The following is a 15,990-nucleotide window of genomic DNA, read 5'->3' on the forward strand; positions in this document are numbered from 1 at the left end:
AAGAGCCCAGGGACGGTGTCCAGAGCAAGTCCGTAGCAGCGAGGTTATCCCGGCTTCTGCCATCCTTTCAGCCAAGTGGGAGAAAGCGGCTAAAGGGAGGGACCCCCTTATCCACAAGGGGCCGTCACTGTGGCCACTGAGAGTTGTAATTTTGCAGGTGAGAAATGAAGGCTCTGGAACAGAAACCGCTAGGGTGGAATCCAGAAGGTTCTAAGGGACCACGTGCTCCAGTCCTCTGTTCTGCAGGGAGCATGGTCAAAATGGCCCCTCTGGACCCAAACCACCTCCAAGCAATGCTGCCTGAGTGGGTTTGGACTCACCTGATCTATCTGCCCCTGAAACACATGGATTTACTTGAGAATGTGTTCAGTGTGGAGCCAAGAGGACAGAGGTGATGACCACTGGTGGTCTCACCCAACCTGGGACCCTAGAACTTCTCCCTGGAGACAGTGGCCCCAGCCCTTACCCCATGCCCAGCCATCTCAGACAGTTGTGGAGTTCAAACCCGCCTCCAGGTGTGGGTGGAGACCATCTCACAGGGAGACTGCGAGAAAATTCATTACCTAATGTATGTAAACGAGCTTTGAAGATGAAAAGTGCAAACACACAGTATCCCTAATAACATCTTCAATACTTTTAGGGAAGCCCAGAGTTGCAGCTGAAGTCACCTTTAAGACAAGTCCTTGAGGAGTCTCTGGCAAACTCCCCAAGCCAATAAACAACATAAAATGACTTTTCACTCCTTTCATGCAGCCAACCCCAGCTCTCCCCACCAATAAAAGGACCAGGATCAGAGGAGCCAGAGCATCCTAAGCAGCTCACACGCCGCCCTCGACACCCCAGCGCGCTCAGCCTCCATCCGCTCAGATCCACACCATGACCTGCCGCTCCTACAGGATCAGTTCAGGATGTGGGGTCACCAGGACCTTCAACTCGTGCTCAGCTGTGGCCCCCGAAACTGGCAGCCGCTGCTGCATCAGCGCTGCCCCCTACCGAGGGGTGTCCTGCTACCGGGGGCTGACGGGCTTCGGCAGCCTCAGCGTCTCAGCCCTGGGCTCCTGTGGGCCCCACAGAGCGGAGGGCGGCTTCCACACCGGTTCCTGCGTCCACAGCTTCGGGTACCGCTTCGGCGGCGTGTGCAGCCCCAGGCCACCCTGCATCACCACCGTGTCGGTCAACGAGAGGCTCCTTGCGCCCCTCAACCTGGAGATCGACCCCAAGGCACAGTGTGTGAAGCACGAAGAGAAGGAGCAGATCAAGTGTCTCAACAGCAGGTTCGCTGCTTTCATCGACAAGGTCAGTGAGACCTGGGATGGTCCAGAGACAGCCCCAGCCCTGCCCTCCCCTTGGGAGGATCTGTAGGGGAGCCAGCATGGCAGCCAGCAGCGGGAGAGAAATTCAGACCAGTGTGCGCGGAACAATCCGTCTTCTCGTTTAATTCCTGCAAAGTATATCGGACACCCACTGTGGTCCAGAAATTGAGTCTATAGTCTATAAGGTGTGTGTGTTTCCCGAGACAAGACAGCATGGGAATATCAGAGCTGCCACTGAAACACAGGGCACTGGGTACCGGAAGAGCGGGAGACGGTGGGGAGAGGAGATTCCTGCGGTGGGGCTGCTACAGAAGTCGTTAGGGTGCTGCAGCTCCGGAAGTGTTTAGGGTGCTGCTCAGAGCCATGCTGCCTCCCCACCCTCGCCCTGCCCCTCCGCCATGGGAGTCCTCAGGCGGGCTGCTTGTCCGGCCTCACATGCTTGGTGTGAGGATTCACGGGGTTCATGCAGGGACAGTGCTGGCACACAGTAAGTGCTTTTGATAAACGTTAGCTGTTAGCATTCTTTTCCAAGGACAGTAGTGGGTGGGGAGGTGTGACAGTTAACCAAGCAGGCTGGGCAGCCTCCTTCATGGACGCAGAGCTGGGAATGGGGAAGGCAAGGCCGCCAGGCTGGCGGGAGGAGGCCCACCAGTGCAGAGCGTGAGGAACCTGGAACTGCCCTGAGGCTGCCTCTCAGAAAGGCCACCTCTGCATCTCCCCTCATGTCGGCTTCTACTGTGTCGGTGAGGCCTTACTCCAGCTGAGGAAGTATGACCAGGCTCTGGGGTCTGGGAGCGGGGGCAACAGGGGTACCTTCTTACTATCCCTTTCTCTTTAGTGATCTCAGTTAATACTCAACATGACTCAATGGAGTAGCTGTTATCATCTTTATTTTTTGAATAACAACTTGAAGCTGAGAGTTTAGTGAGCAGCTTAGACAGACTATGGTGACAGGCAAGTGAAGGGGACTCAAGGGCCATGAGATCCTGACTCCTTACTAATTATGAGACAATAAGTTAGTCATTTCATACCTTGGGGTCTGTGTTTCCCCTTCTGTACTATAGGAGAAATAAGATCTCCCCCCAAAGGGTTGTGAGAATTGAATAAAATTGATTGATAGGTACAGACATAGACAAAGGGGTGTGTGTGTGTGTGTGTGTGTGTGTGTATTAGCACAAGTCCTGGCACCACATAGTAAATATTCAATAAATGTTTATTGCATAAATGAATAAATGAAGAATGACTGGTAATTAACAAGTCATAGTTCAACTGATTGAGCACTTACTGTGTGTCAGAAACTGTTCTAAGCACTTTACATATAGTAACTTGTTCAATTTTCACAACTTTAAGGAAGGTACTATTATCATCTCTGTTTCGGAAATGAGAAAACCAAGCACCCAGAGGTTAGACAATTTGCTGTTACAGTGGCAGACCTGGGAGCTGAATCAGACCCTTGACCTCAAGCTGGGGGCACTCACACCCACAGTGCCTCCCTTGGGGACTGGGAGCAAGGCCCGCTGAGTCGCAGACACTCCATGGCTCAGCCCTTGCCTGGCCCTGGTTGTTCAGAGAACATCAGAGCAGAGGGAGAGAGAGCTCTGGGGAGGCAGGCACCTCCCCAGCCTCCTCCTGAGTCTCTTTCTCCCACCCTGGGCGGCAGGTGCGCTTCCTGGAGCAGCAGAACAGGCTGCTGGAGACCAAGTGGCAGTTCTACCAGAACCGCCAGTGCTGCGAGAGCAACCTGGAGCCCCTGTTCCAGGGCTACATCCAGACGCTGAGGTGGGAGGCCGAGCGCGTGGAGGCCGACAGCGGGAGGCTGGCCTCGGAGCTCAGCCATGTGCAGGAGGTGCTGGAGGGCTACAAGGAGAAGTGAGTGCGCCCGACCCAGAATAACAGGGGCAGTGGGAAAGCTCCACCCACAAGCCTGTTGAAGCAGCTTCATTAAGATTCCTGCCTGTCTGTCAACAGGGGCTTCCTGGGACCCAAGGCGATGGTCAGTAGGGCCCTAGGTTTTTTCAGATTCTTTGGCTCCACCTCAACCCCATGGAGGCCCGTGAGTCTGAGAGCTGTTTTCGGGGGAGTAAGGAAACCCAATATGGGGTTCTACAGCTTTCTTGTTCCTCCACTCCCGCTCACCTTCATGACACGGGCTCTGTGCCCTTCCTGTCCATGGCACCACCTCTCTTTGGATCTAGGATGCAAAGATGATTTTAGACTTGGGGGATGGAGTGTTACTCATCCAGAGGCAGCAGGAGTGGGGTGGAATAAGCCAGGCTGGGACAGGGCTAGCCCACGAACAATGCACAAAATAGACCAAGGAGAGGACAGGATGACATTTGCACAGTTCATCCCTTCTGAGCCCCGGAAGAGCTTGCCCAGGAGCTGAGATGGTTGCCAAGCCCCGACCCCTCACTTCCGGACCCTGTCTCCCCCACCCCCAGGTCTGAAGAGGAGGGGGCTCTGAGGGCCACAGCAGAGAACGAGTTCGTGGTTCTAAAGAAGGTGAGGGGCTGGTCACAGGGCAGGGAGGGAGGGGCACCCTCTGTGCAGCCTCCACCGTGGTGGGTCACCACACCGACCCAGAGGCACCTTCCGGGGGCCTCTTCCCACATGCACACCCCCTCCTCTTCACCCTACTGCCAGGACGTGGACTGCGCCTACCTGCAGAAGTCAGACCTGGAAGCCAACGTGGAGGCCCTGGTGGAGGAGTCTAGTTTCCTGAAGCGCCTCTATGACGAGGTGAGAAGGCCCCTGCCAGCCAGCCAGGAAGCAGGGAGGGAAGGCGTGAGGACTCGGGGGAGGTGTTGTTTGCATGTTTGCACGTTTCCCTGAGTGACGGAAGCATGTAAAGAACATGCACGCACAGGCAAGAGGGACGTGTCGTGTAGCTGTCACAGACACGTGCAGGTAAGCCCCAAGGATGGTGGCGCTTGAGTGTGCTTGGGCCTTTCTGTGCCAGTGAGCCCCTGGGTGTTGCAGTGTGTGTGCCTGTGCGCTGGCCTTTGTGCGTGTTGGTCTCTACATGGATATGAAAGAGTATATGTGGGAGGGGGATAGGGTGGGTTTCCAGTTAGAGAGGGGGTCTTAGTTCCTGGACAGATCACTAGTCCCGGCATTCAGACCCCAGCTCCCTTGCTGAATGACTTTGAGTCAGGCCTTTTTCACATGCTGGGCCTCAGTTTCCCTCTTTGTTAAGTCGTGGGCTGTCCCCAGCTGACCTCTGAAGCCCCTCCCAGCTTTACTGTCTTATGATGTACCTGTGTGTGGATGAAAGGGAGTGGGAGTCATGTATCATACATGACCAGTGCCCCATCCAGGGAGTGGACACGGCCCCCAGGGGTGGAGCACATGGCCCTGACAAGGCACCAGAACCAAATGCATTGGCTCTCGGCCCCCCAGGAGCTCCAGGTCCTCAACGCCCACATCTCAGACACCTCAGTCTTCGTCAAGATGGACAACAGCTGGGACCTGAACATGGACTGTTTCGTCGCCGAGATCAAGGCTCAGTACGATGATGTTGCCAGCCGCAGCCAGGCCGAGGCTGAGTCCTGGTACCGCAGCAAGGTGAGTGGCCCAGGACACCTGCCTCCTAGACATGGCACTGGGAAGGATGCGAGGTGCATATTAGAAAAGGCTTCTTTTGTCTGGGAATTTTGATCTTTAGGGATGGTAAGAAAAGGACTGACATCTCAATTTGGGGGTCAGGGTGGGGCTGCCATGTCTGGCTGCACAGGCTGAGCACTGTACAAACTTCACAATCATCCATGCTGTCCTGAATGGATGGGATGTCCCACCCTGGGAACGGTTCATCCCTGTAAGGAGACAGCGGGTCTGAATTCTCTTCCATTCCAGACATGGTGTGACCCAGAATTTTTCTGGAACCAATGACTACCTCTCTTCACATGCTAATGGACCGGTGACATGAACCTTTTTAAACTACAGGAAAAGCTAAACCCATGGCCATCTTCTTGAAGGAGTATGATTAGCAAGTTGGACACCTAAATCTACTTGACTAATGTTGCAATGTTGAAACCTTTAGGCAAAAACTGACTGATCACAGGAGAGGAATCATCTAGAAATATGGTTGCTGGAAAGGTGAGGGGAACAGATAGACACCTAGGCTAGGGGCTGCACACACACTGAATTATTAAAGATACAGATTTAAGAGATGCTTTCAGTAGCCCCAGCTGATCAGAATACACAGCTCATGTTTTTTTCTCATAAAACACTGTACCACTTGAGGAGTATTCTGTGTGGCTGAAAGACTTGGGTGACTTTTGCAGAACTAATTAGCGGGTCCGAATTTGCCACATGCATAAGCTTAGGCTTCATGGATGCTCCAGATGGATCCACGTAGGGGCCAAATATTTTGGACCATCCATTTCTATCAGCTCCTTCACCCAGTGCCCTGTGGACAGAGGTTCAGTCACCAGTCAGAGGCAACCCGATATTAAGGCCACTGACCCCCAAAGAACCATGCCCACCCACATCCCCAAATGTGCAGATATTGATGGAGTCCATGTCTTCCCACACCCTACAGGGGAGAGGAGAGTGAGCGGTTAGCACCTGGTTCCTCTGTTCTTGAAGCAGGCCTGTTCTCCTCCATCCTGAAGCGGGGAGGGGGAGAGATGAGGGGTGGGGCCTGCTGCAGAAGGATCAGGGCTAGCACTGCTCCTGGGGATCCCCAAAGGACAGAGGAATGTTAGTTTGCAGGATCCAAAAGACCACTTTATGCCCTGTTTGCTTCTCGGCCATGGAAACTCAGGGTGTTGAAAAGTAGGGGTGGGGTGGGGTCACCCTCCTTGTCCCTGTGCTAGGGAGAAAGGTGATGGGAGCAGCTACTGCCTAACTGGACACCTCTGCGTAGGAAAAATCTTCCTAGCATCCAAATGGATCCATTTTTATCTCACGCTTTTAAATGTTACCCCAGACACGCACCTGACTTGATAAATTCAGAGGGAGGGAGGGAGGGTGGAGGGTGTGGTAGTTAAGAGCCTGGACCCTAGAGCCAGGCTGCCTGGGCTCAAATCTGGCTGAGCCACTTACTAGCTGGGTGACCTTGCCCAAGTCACCTAAACTTTCTGTGCCTCAGTTTCCTCAGCTCTAAAATGGGGATGATAATACCACCTCATAGGATTGTTATAAGCTCTATGTGTAAAGTGCCTGCGGACAGAGCCTGGCATGCAGTAAATCTGATGTAAGGGTTTGCTGTGAGCACTATAAACATTTCGTTATGAGGAGACATTATACCAGGACCTTGCACTCTTCATAAACACCTGTACTTTCTGTTCTCTGTCTCCCCCCTGTTTAAAACAACTCCCAGCTTCAAAACTTTTCCTCCAGGAAAGCAGTGCTCTGATTCATTCTGCCTAACTCAGAACACTTCTCCACTCCACAGCTTCTCAGGGGATATATGCATCCAGCTCACCTTCCTCCTACATGAACCTGGCTTTGCCACAGCCTCAGAACTGTGCCCTTCCAGAAGATTCGATTCTAGCAAATGCCCATCATTGTGCCTGTCAGGCCACAATACTGGCAGCAGCTATCTCCAGGTTGAGTGATTATGCCTGCTTTTATTTTCTGTGTTTTCCGCAGTGAGAATTATTTGTATAATCTAATTACACACGTTATATGCAAAAGGAGAAGGTCTATTAAAAGGGCAGTTGCCACCATACGCAAAGATACTAAACCACCTTTTAAAATCTCATGTGTAGGGAACGATGCATCATTCATTATATGATTGAGTTATCAACACACTAATGATGATTTCCGTAATGAAAGTAAGTTTCACGGTGCAAATGCCGAGAGCCACACTGAGTGCTGGCAGGTGGATTAGGGACTTCCGGGTGCAAAGGAGGAGACTGCGCTTGTGGCTTCACTCAAAGTCCTGAGGAAATGGACAGAAAAGTTTCCCTGCTTCGGTCAGCCATGGCCAACTGCTTTGGGTGCCACTCTTGTCAGATTTCTAACACTACCCAGGTTAATAAAGAGTCTCTCCATGGGTGCGGCCCTGCCCGGCCACCCTGGATAAAGATATTCTAATTCTGATAATAACCTGTTTCTACGTACACTTACTATGTTCCGTTAACCCTTTGAATCCCTGCAACAGCCTGAAGCAGTGGATTTTATGATTATCTGTTTTACAGATTAGGACACTGAGGCATAAAGGTTCGAAGCTAGTAAGTGTAGAGCTGGGATCTAAACCCAGGCGATCTGGCTCACAGCCTGTGATCTTAACCTCTATACTCTACTCCCTGGTCTAGCCTGCTCCCTGGGATGGGATCCAACTCAGAGGCAATAATGACATGGCCACCCAAGGCTAGAGGCCCATGTGCCATCCGATGTGCAAATCCACATTGCTCCCTCCCATGCTGACTTCACCTGACCCTGATTCTTGGCTCAAACTGTCAGCACAGCCTGAAGTGTCCTGTCCCTTTCCTGCCCCCTTAGCTCCTCTACCTCCTCCCCTGAGAAGCCTCTGACATCCTCCCTGGGACACTGAGCCCAGTCACCTGGAGGATGGATGGATTTGTGTCTGCCCCTGTCTTCCCTCCTGGGCAAGGATACTGCGCTGCTCCTGTCTATTCGCTGGTCCTGAACCCCAGACTATCCAGGCTGATAGGATTCCTTGTCTGTGCATCTTAAATCAAATGGTCTTTAACAAACCTTCTGAATGATTGCAGCTTTCACAACCCACTGAGATGTGACTGCAGAAACACCCTTTCAGCCAACAGGGTAGAATAGTTACCTGGGAACGAGTTTTAGATGCAGCTGGAGGGGCAATGCGGGAAGGGAGAGAGATTGTTGGAGTGCTAGCCAGGAGGCTGATGCAGTTCTAGCTTAGCCACTAGCTAGCTGAGATCTTGGACGAGCCCTTCCCCTCTCTGAGCCTCAGTTTCCCTATCTGAGAATGGGGAAATGGCAGAACTCTCTAGATCTCTAGAGACTTTGCCAGTTTGAATGCTCTCTCCCTGGAGATAAGTCAGTGAGGCACTCTTCTAGCCCGGAGTGGGGATGTGAAGTGACCCTGGACCCGTTCTCACCGGCTCTCCTCGCCCTCCAGCAGTTTGCGATAAGTGGCGATCTCCACGTCCAGGCCCAGTTTGGAGTTCATCACCTCCTGGAACTCCTTGAGCAGGCAGGCCATGTCCCGCTTGGCCTTCTGCAGGGCCTCCTCCAGCCCGGCCAGCTTGCAGCGGGCATCATTAAGGGACGCCTCGCCCTGTTGCTCCGCCTTGGCCACGGCAGCCTCCAGCTTGCCGCACTGCAGGGAAGGAGAGGAGGGAAGGGGCTTGAGAAGAGTGCAGGCTGTGGGAACCCTGGTGGGTCTCCCATGGCCTTGGTCATCCCAGTTCACCTCCATTCAAAATGGTCAACTTTTAAATTACCTAGGCAGGGAAATCACAGCCATTTGGAGCTTTCTTCCTTCATTTCTTAAACCACCTTATTGTAAAACTCAAGTCCATGGTGAGCCATTAGGGGAAGGAAATGTTAGCACTAGAATCGGACTAACACTAATATAAGATAATTATCTTATATTTTTGTACTGTTGCTGTTTACAAGGTACTTTCGCAGATGGTATCTTATTTGACCAGGAAGTTACCCCTGAGCTTGTCAGAACAGGCATCCTTATTTCCATTATGCAGATGAAGAAATTGAGAGTCAGAGACGTTGTGACTTGCCCTGAGCTACCCAATTAGTTAGTGCTAAGCCCAGATTCTCAGAGGCCACTGTATGGGGTCTCATTCCTTGGCCCACTGAGGTGAGCATGCTGGAAGAAGTTCCCCACACACTAACTATAGCTCCTTCTTTTTGCCCAGCTTAAGAAAGTGTAAGGCACTCCTACAACTCAATAGGAAAAAATAATAATAAAGACAAAAAAAATTAACCCGATTTTTTAAATGGTCTAAGGACTTGAATAGACATTTCTCCAGACAAGATATATAAATGGCTAACAGAGATATGAAAAAAAAGTTCAACATCACTAATCATCAAGGAAATGCAAACCAAATCCACAATTTCACAGGCTATCAACTGTCTGTTAACTTCATAGTCTTTCATTGAAGTAGAATTCTTAACTTTGATGTGATCATGTCAATCTATTTTGTTATCTTGTGGTTTTGATTTTTAAAATTTTTGGTGTGGTTTTGATTTTTAAGGTTTGCTTAAGAAGTCTTTCCCCACCCTTAAGTTACAAGGATATTCTCTTACATTTTCTTCTGTTTGCTTTATACTTTAATCTTTCATGCCCAGGCCTTGCATTCATCTGAGGTCCCCCATGGTATATGGTACAAACTGGACTCCGGCTCTACTTAGGCTTTCCATACAGTGGGTCTATTTTTACTAATCTCACCAGCTGAATAAACAGCCTTTTACTTGTTGCTACCTTCATCAAATACTAAGTTTACCTTACATCAAAGGGCCTGTTTTGAGCTCTCTCTTCTGCTCCAGTGGTCCAATGGTCCATTTACCTGCTCCTACACAGGTACTAGACATTTTTATTACTGTGGCTCTCGAATCCTCAGACATTCTCTTTGCTTTCCTTTTCCTTTTCTTTTTTTTTTCATATTCTTTTCCATTATGGTTTATTACAGGATATTGAATATTGCTTTCATTTTTCATAACTGACTTTACTATAAATGGACTTTATTTTTTGCATAAAAATTATATTGATCTCATCAAGTCCCTCAAAAGAAATTCAGATGGAATTTTATTGCATTATACTTATAAATTAGAGGGAATTGATATCTTTAGAATATCAGGCCAAATTATGTCTGAATATGATATAATTCTACTTAATCAGATTTTTTTGTATTTTTTATAATAAAGCCTTACACTGTTTTTCATGACTATGAATACTTTTTTGCTATATCACAACTACTTCACTGTTTTTATCACTCTTAGGAATGGTATCTTTATTTTTCTATTTATTTTCCAATTGGTTGCCACTGATACTGAAAAACACTTTTTAATTTTTGCAAGTTGACCTTGTAACTAGAAGCACTGCTCAACTCATTGTATTATTTCTAGAGTTTATTGGTTGATTTTTGTTGGTTTTTCTACGTAGCTGATCCCATTGTCTACAAATAATGCCAGTCCTATCTCTTCTAATACTTGAGCATATTTATTTTCTTGGCCAGGCACTTGGCCAGTATGTCAAGCAAGGCATTGAGAGCGGGTGTCCTTGTCTTGCTCCCAGTCCTCATTGGAATGAGCCCGAAGTTCATCCTTTAGGTCTGACATCCTCTCAGCTCCACCAGTGCTCATCTACTGCCCTTTGAATAGTTCTGTGCTTTTCTGCCTTTCTTCAGCTGGCAGTGCCTCCATCCTTCCGACTTTTCCAAGCCCTTCCCACCCTTCAAAACCCAGCTCAAGCCTGACCTTTCCCACAGAGCCTCCCTGATTACACCAGCTCAAGGTGAGCTCAGCCCCTGAAACAGACCAGAGAGGGCCCCTTGTCAGGTAATTGACAATCAGTCACAAACTGCCTTGAAAAACAGGTGTCTAAGGCTTCCCTGGTGGCACAGTGGTTGAGAGTCCGCCTGCCGATGCGGGGGACACGGGTTCGTGCCCCGGTCCGGGAAGATCCCACATGCCGCGGAGCGGCTGGGCCCGTGAGCCATGGCCGCTGAGCCTGCGCGTCCGGAGCCTGTGCTCTGCAACGGGAGAGGCCACAACAGTGAGAGGCCCACGTACCGCAAAAAAAAAAACCCAAAAACCAGGTGTCTCTTACCCGTTTAACTTGTACCTATTTCCGAATCTACCCGACTGAGCAGTCAGATCCTGGAGGACAGAGCTGTGGAGTATGTGAAGGTGCCACGATTTATCAGCTCCAGGCCATAGGCCTCAGTGTGTTGCAAGTTCAAGATCAAGAAGGCAGGGCCTCCCTGGTGGCGCAGTGGTTGAGAGTCCGCCTGCCGATGCAGGGGATACGGGTTCGTGCCCCGATCTGGGAGGATCCCATATGCCGCGGAGCGGCTGGGCCCGTGAGCCATGGCCGCTGGGCCTGCGCATCCGGAGCCTGTGCTCCGCAACGGGAGAGGCCACAGCAGTGAGAGGCCCGCATACCGCAAAAAGAAAAAAAAAAAAAAAAAAAGAAGGCAAAACCGGAGGCGGCAAGATTGGAGAACAAAGCAAGCAAAGGCGAGGCAGTCCCCGTCCTGGTCACAGGCGATGCAGGCTCAGCCTCGGGTGCTTTCACAAAGACCATCTCATTTCATCCTTATGGAGGCCCAGGAGGCCAATGTTCCAATCCTCACTTTTCAGATGAAGAAGCAAGACACACAGAGAGGGACTAGCTTGTCAAGCAGCTAGTCCGAGTCAGACATGGGATTTGCATCCACACCTCCTGGCTCTCAAATCCTCTACTTCGCTGCAGTAGCCTCCTCGCTTCCACGGCCAGACAGCAGACAGGCACAGCCAGGGCCAGGATAGTCCTCTTGAGCCCAGTGATTCTACCTCCAGTAATTTATTTTAAAGAAATTATTAGAGATGTGCACAAAGATATATTTGTGAACGCTCATCACAGAGTTGTTTATCAAAAACCCATGAAGAAGGGACCAAAAAGTAAAAGGCTCATGGATATTAAGACAAGAAGAAATGACAAAAGTCAGGGCATCCATGGGTCACAAGCCAGGCAGACAGGCAGGTTACCACCAGAAAGCCACACAGTTATGAAAGGCCCGGTGATGCTTGCAAACCCATGGAGGTAGGCAGGAATCAGAGGACCAGAGCTACAGGGCAAGCTCTCATTCCAGGCAGCGGAGACAGGTCAGCCCCCAGGCCAACTCAGGCCAGCCGTGTGAAGGGCAGGCACAGGACACAGACCTTGGCGACTGAACCGGCCTGGGATTCGGCCAGAGCCTTTATAGCCCGTGGTGAGGGCGGGACCCAATCCAGCCTGGAGCCCAGGTGGAAGAGAGCAGCCTGTCAGGCTGCTGCTGTCCCCTTGTCAGCTTCCTGTCTACGGCTGTTTTCAAGGGGCTCACCCTGTCTCAATTCTCTCTGTTCTGGGCCATTTACAAATAGGTGCTCTAATTCAAGCTTTCTAAGGTGGCCATGATTGCCTCGTAAAACTGCAGGGCTGTGGGCTGTTTTCTGCTCACGCAAGGATGACACTTCACAGCCGATGCTCACTGTCCCTTTGCAAGGTTCTGCTGGCCGCATGCAACCCAGACCAGTCACCTTGTTAAAGTACTCAGGGTGGGGGGAGCACCTCCTGCCTCTAGGCACTCGCCTCATCCTCCCAGCATCCCAGTGAGGCCTGGATTGCTGTTCATATTTTACAGGTAAGGAACCTGGGGAAACATCACTTGTCACGGGTCTCAAAGCTAGTAAGTGGCAGAGCTGAGCTTCCAACCATGCTTTTTATCTCTGGAGTCCATGCTACCGTCATCTCCCATCAGGACAGGGGCCTGGGTACACTCACAGCTCCCCCAACCCAAAGAGATGGGTGTGTCTACACAAAGACCCTCAGTGAAGGGTCCAATTTGATACTGAGCTTGCTGGGTTGGGGCAGATGTGCAGGATCAGAGGACAGAGGCTCAGTTACCAGCGTGGTGATAGAGAAATGCTTTGTGGGAGACCCGCCATGTTGCATCCCTCAGCATCTGACCGAGACTCAATCTCACGTAACTATTGCATGTGCATTGAGAACCATCCAGATGCTCACCAGTTCCAGCTTCGAGGGTTGGCTACCTTCCTTCAGTTTCGCTCTCAGCCATGGATTTCCCAGGCTACCGTGCTCCTTGCCTCCGGCTCTGAGCTGGCCTGCCCACAGAGGGCGAGGACCAGGACCAGAACCCAGGGCTCCTGACTCCTAGGCTAAGGTTCCTTCCACACCTTCAGAACTAGAACTGAAGGCCCTTGTGTCCTTCCCTGGAGGGTTGGACAGATCAGAGAGGCCAAAGGAAGGTGGCCAGATGGGGTGGCCACCAGCCAGGCCTCCTGACGCTGCCCTTGTCCCCGCAGGTGTCGGCAGCACCCAGGGCGGGGTCGTCTGCGGGGACCTCTGCGTGTCGGGCTCCCGGCCGGTGACGGGCAGCGTCTGCAGCGCCCCTTGTAGCAGGAACCTGGGGGTGAGCACCGGCCTGTGCGCCCTGTGGCCAGCTCAGCAACAGCTGCGGAGGGGGTTCCTTCGACCTGGGGAAGTGCTAGGTGGCCCCCAGAGAGAGCCAGAGAGGCCCCTTCTGCCTGCCAGACATTCCACTGCCCCCACTGCCAGCTGAGAACAGCCGCGCCTCGGTAGCTGTCCCCCTCGTTCTGAGAATACACCACACTCTCCTTCCCATCAGCCACTTCTCTGCTCCTCTTTGCCCACTGGAAGGGGATGCTGCGTGGGAAGGGACCCCTCCCTTCCGCTGTCTGGGCCTCTGGCCCCGCCCAGGAAGAAGGGCTCCCCTTCCCAGGAAGGAGCACTGTTGGGCCACCTCCCGCAACTCTCTGGCCTCTTGTCCCCCGTTTTTCCAATAAACTGAGGGACCCGCTTTCTGTGCTGTGATGTGTTGCTTTCTGGGAGTGAGTCCCTGTCCACCGACGGGTGAGCACACCAGCCCATGGAGGTGGCCTGAGGACTGGGGTGCTTCTGTCCTGCTCTAAACCTGTGCACCGGCAGGGCATGTCCCCAAACAGTTCTGGCCTCCCCTGGACAGGCAGTGCCAACCTTCCACCTCGGTCACGCCTCTGGGTCTGGGGTAGTTGGGGACTTATTCTTCTGACTGGTTTTGAAGGGAACCAGAGGAGGGCATGGGATCTGCTGGAAGGCTGTGTGTGCGCGCGTGTGCGTGTGCATGCTTTCTGGGCACGCCACCTCCCTTTCTGGGCACACATTCAGCCTGCTCCCCCGCCATCACCGCCACACACACGCACCACAGCCACCACTACCAGGGGGCTACCTGTGTCAGTCTGGACCCCACCCCACCCATTCCCACTGCTGCCCATCAATCAAGGGGAGATGAGACCCTTGACACCCACCTCTCCCCCCATACACGCCTCTTCGGCACCTGGAACAGCCTCCCCACCAAAGCCCTGTAGCCGGTGAGGGGAGACCGTCTACTCCCTCTGTCAAGCGCTCTCTCGCCCCACTCACTGCCCTCAGCCCCAGATACCTCAGAGCTTCAATTCCGGGGCTAAGCTGGCTCCTCTGCCTCCACCATGGCCTGACCTCACCTGTCCTCTGCTCAGGGAGAGTCTGGGAGGTCTGGGAGGAAGACCTTCAGGAGCCCTTAACCCCATTCCGGAAGCACCAAGCCTGGAATAGCCCCGCTCCTGTGCTGTCATTTCCTTCTCACTGGCCCTCTCCTTGTCTCCCTTCACCCAGCCCTACCCCAGCCCCAGTGCCGGTCCTTCCTCAGACCCTGGACTTTCTATGCATCTCACCACGCTGTCCCAGGAGGACCCGCATCTTCCCTCACTCCCTCCTGGTGTCTCTAGGGTCCCCTCAACTCCTCATCCAAGCCCTCTCTGCTCCCCATTGCCCTCGCCCCTCCCCCTCTGGAGCCCTGAGTCTCCAACCTTTCACTTCCTTGTTCTGCAGGCCAGGCTCTCAGTTCTTCCCTGACTCACTTCCCTCACCCAGACAACCTCACCCTCAAGCAAGAAAGTGCCTCGGCGTCCTTCTCTCGCTCCTCTGCACACACTTCCTGGGCAATCACATCAGCCCCTTGCCTTCAGTTCCCACCCTGGTTAACGTCCTCCCTGGTTCAAAGCCTTCAGCTGTGCTCAAGTCCCGATGGCTCTCCTGCTGCCCTGACCTCACTCCTCAGCTTCAGACCCACTTGCCCCAGTTCCTCCAAGATCTCTCCACTTGGCTGTCCTGGAGACTCTTCCAACACAGCAGACCTTCAAGCTGTACTCACTACTTCCCGCTCTCTCCACCGGTGTCTCCTGCTGCCTCTCCCCTGTCAAGATCATCAACACAGTTGCCCAAACCTGAACCTATATGATCTATCCGGGCCTTCACCCTCACCCTCAAAGCCAATTAACCCCCAAGTGCTTTCCTTTTCTACCTCCTAAGTACCTCTCTCATCCATCCCTTTCCTCTCTCTCTGCTACTACCACCCACATTCCAGCCACCACCACCTTGGTTGGAGTCCTGCTCATCTCTCCTTCCAATCCATACTATGCAGCAGCCAGAGAGATCTTTACAAAACACAGATCTGACCTATCAGTGGATGAAGTCCAGACTCTTCACCATGGCATGCCAGTCCTGTGTATCTGGCTGTGACCCATCTCTCAGTGTCTCTCATCACTCCCCACTGCCCCGCTCCTTCCTCCCCTGCTCTGACTCAGGGGCCCTGAACACTTGTCAAATGAGGGCTGGATAGGGGCCCTACAAGGGCTTTTTCAGTTCTGACCCTCTGGGGAAGTGACTCTGAGCTCTGCTCTGGGATTGTAACACCTCCTTCCCAGGGACTTAAGGAGGATTCTGTAATAACTGCCAGCCTTGGGAGGTCATCCACATGCCACCTAGGGAAGCCCAGGGAAGCTCCACATTTCTGGAGGTGATGCACCTGCCTTTCACCTATCAACTCAAGGGACCAAGCAGGACTGACATTGCATACTTACCTTCTGTTAGAACCTCCTGTTCTGAGTCCCTGAGCCCTACCTCACACCTTACAAAATTTTTTAAAGAATTATAGCAGTTCTAACTACAAGAACAGAGACCATTCAAAATGAA

At 52.2% G+C, this 15,990-nt stretch overlaps 1 protein-coding gene across 1 annotated transcript; it reads left to right on the forward strand.

Moving 5' to 3' along the window:
* Nucleotides 1-876: 876 nt before the first annotated feature.
* On the forward strand, nucleotides 877-7,784 carry LOC132499519 (keratin, type II cuticular Hb5-like). The gene is made up of 6 exons (XM_060114181.1): nucleotides 877-1,296; nucleotides 2,974-3,182; nucleotides 3,755-3,815; nucleotides 3,957-4,097; nucleotides 4,713-4,877; nucleotides 7,764-7,784. The coding sequence occupies exons 1-6, from the start codon at nucleotides 877-879 to the stop codon at nucleotides 7,782-7,784; spliced, it is 1,017 nt and encodes a 338-aa protein (XP_059970164.1).
* Nucleotides 7,785-15,990: the final 8,206 nt, after the last annotated feature.

The sequence above is a fragment of the Mesoplodon densirostris genome, chromosome 11, assembly GCF_025265405.1.
Source record: "Mesoplodon densirostris isolate mMesDen1 chromosome 11, mMesDen1 primary haplotype, whole genome shotgun sequence".
NCBI lineage: Eukaryota > Metazoa > Chordata > Mammalia > Artiodactyla > Ziphiidae > Mesoplodon > Mesoplodon densirostris.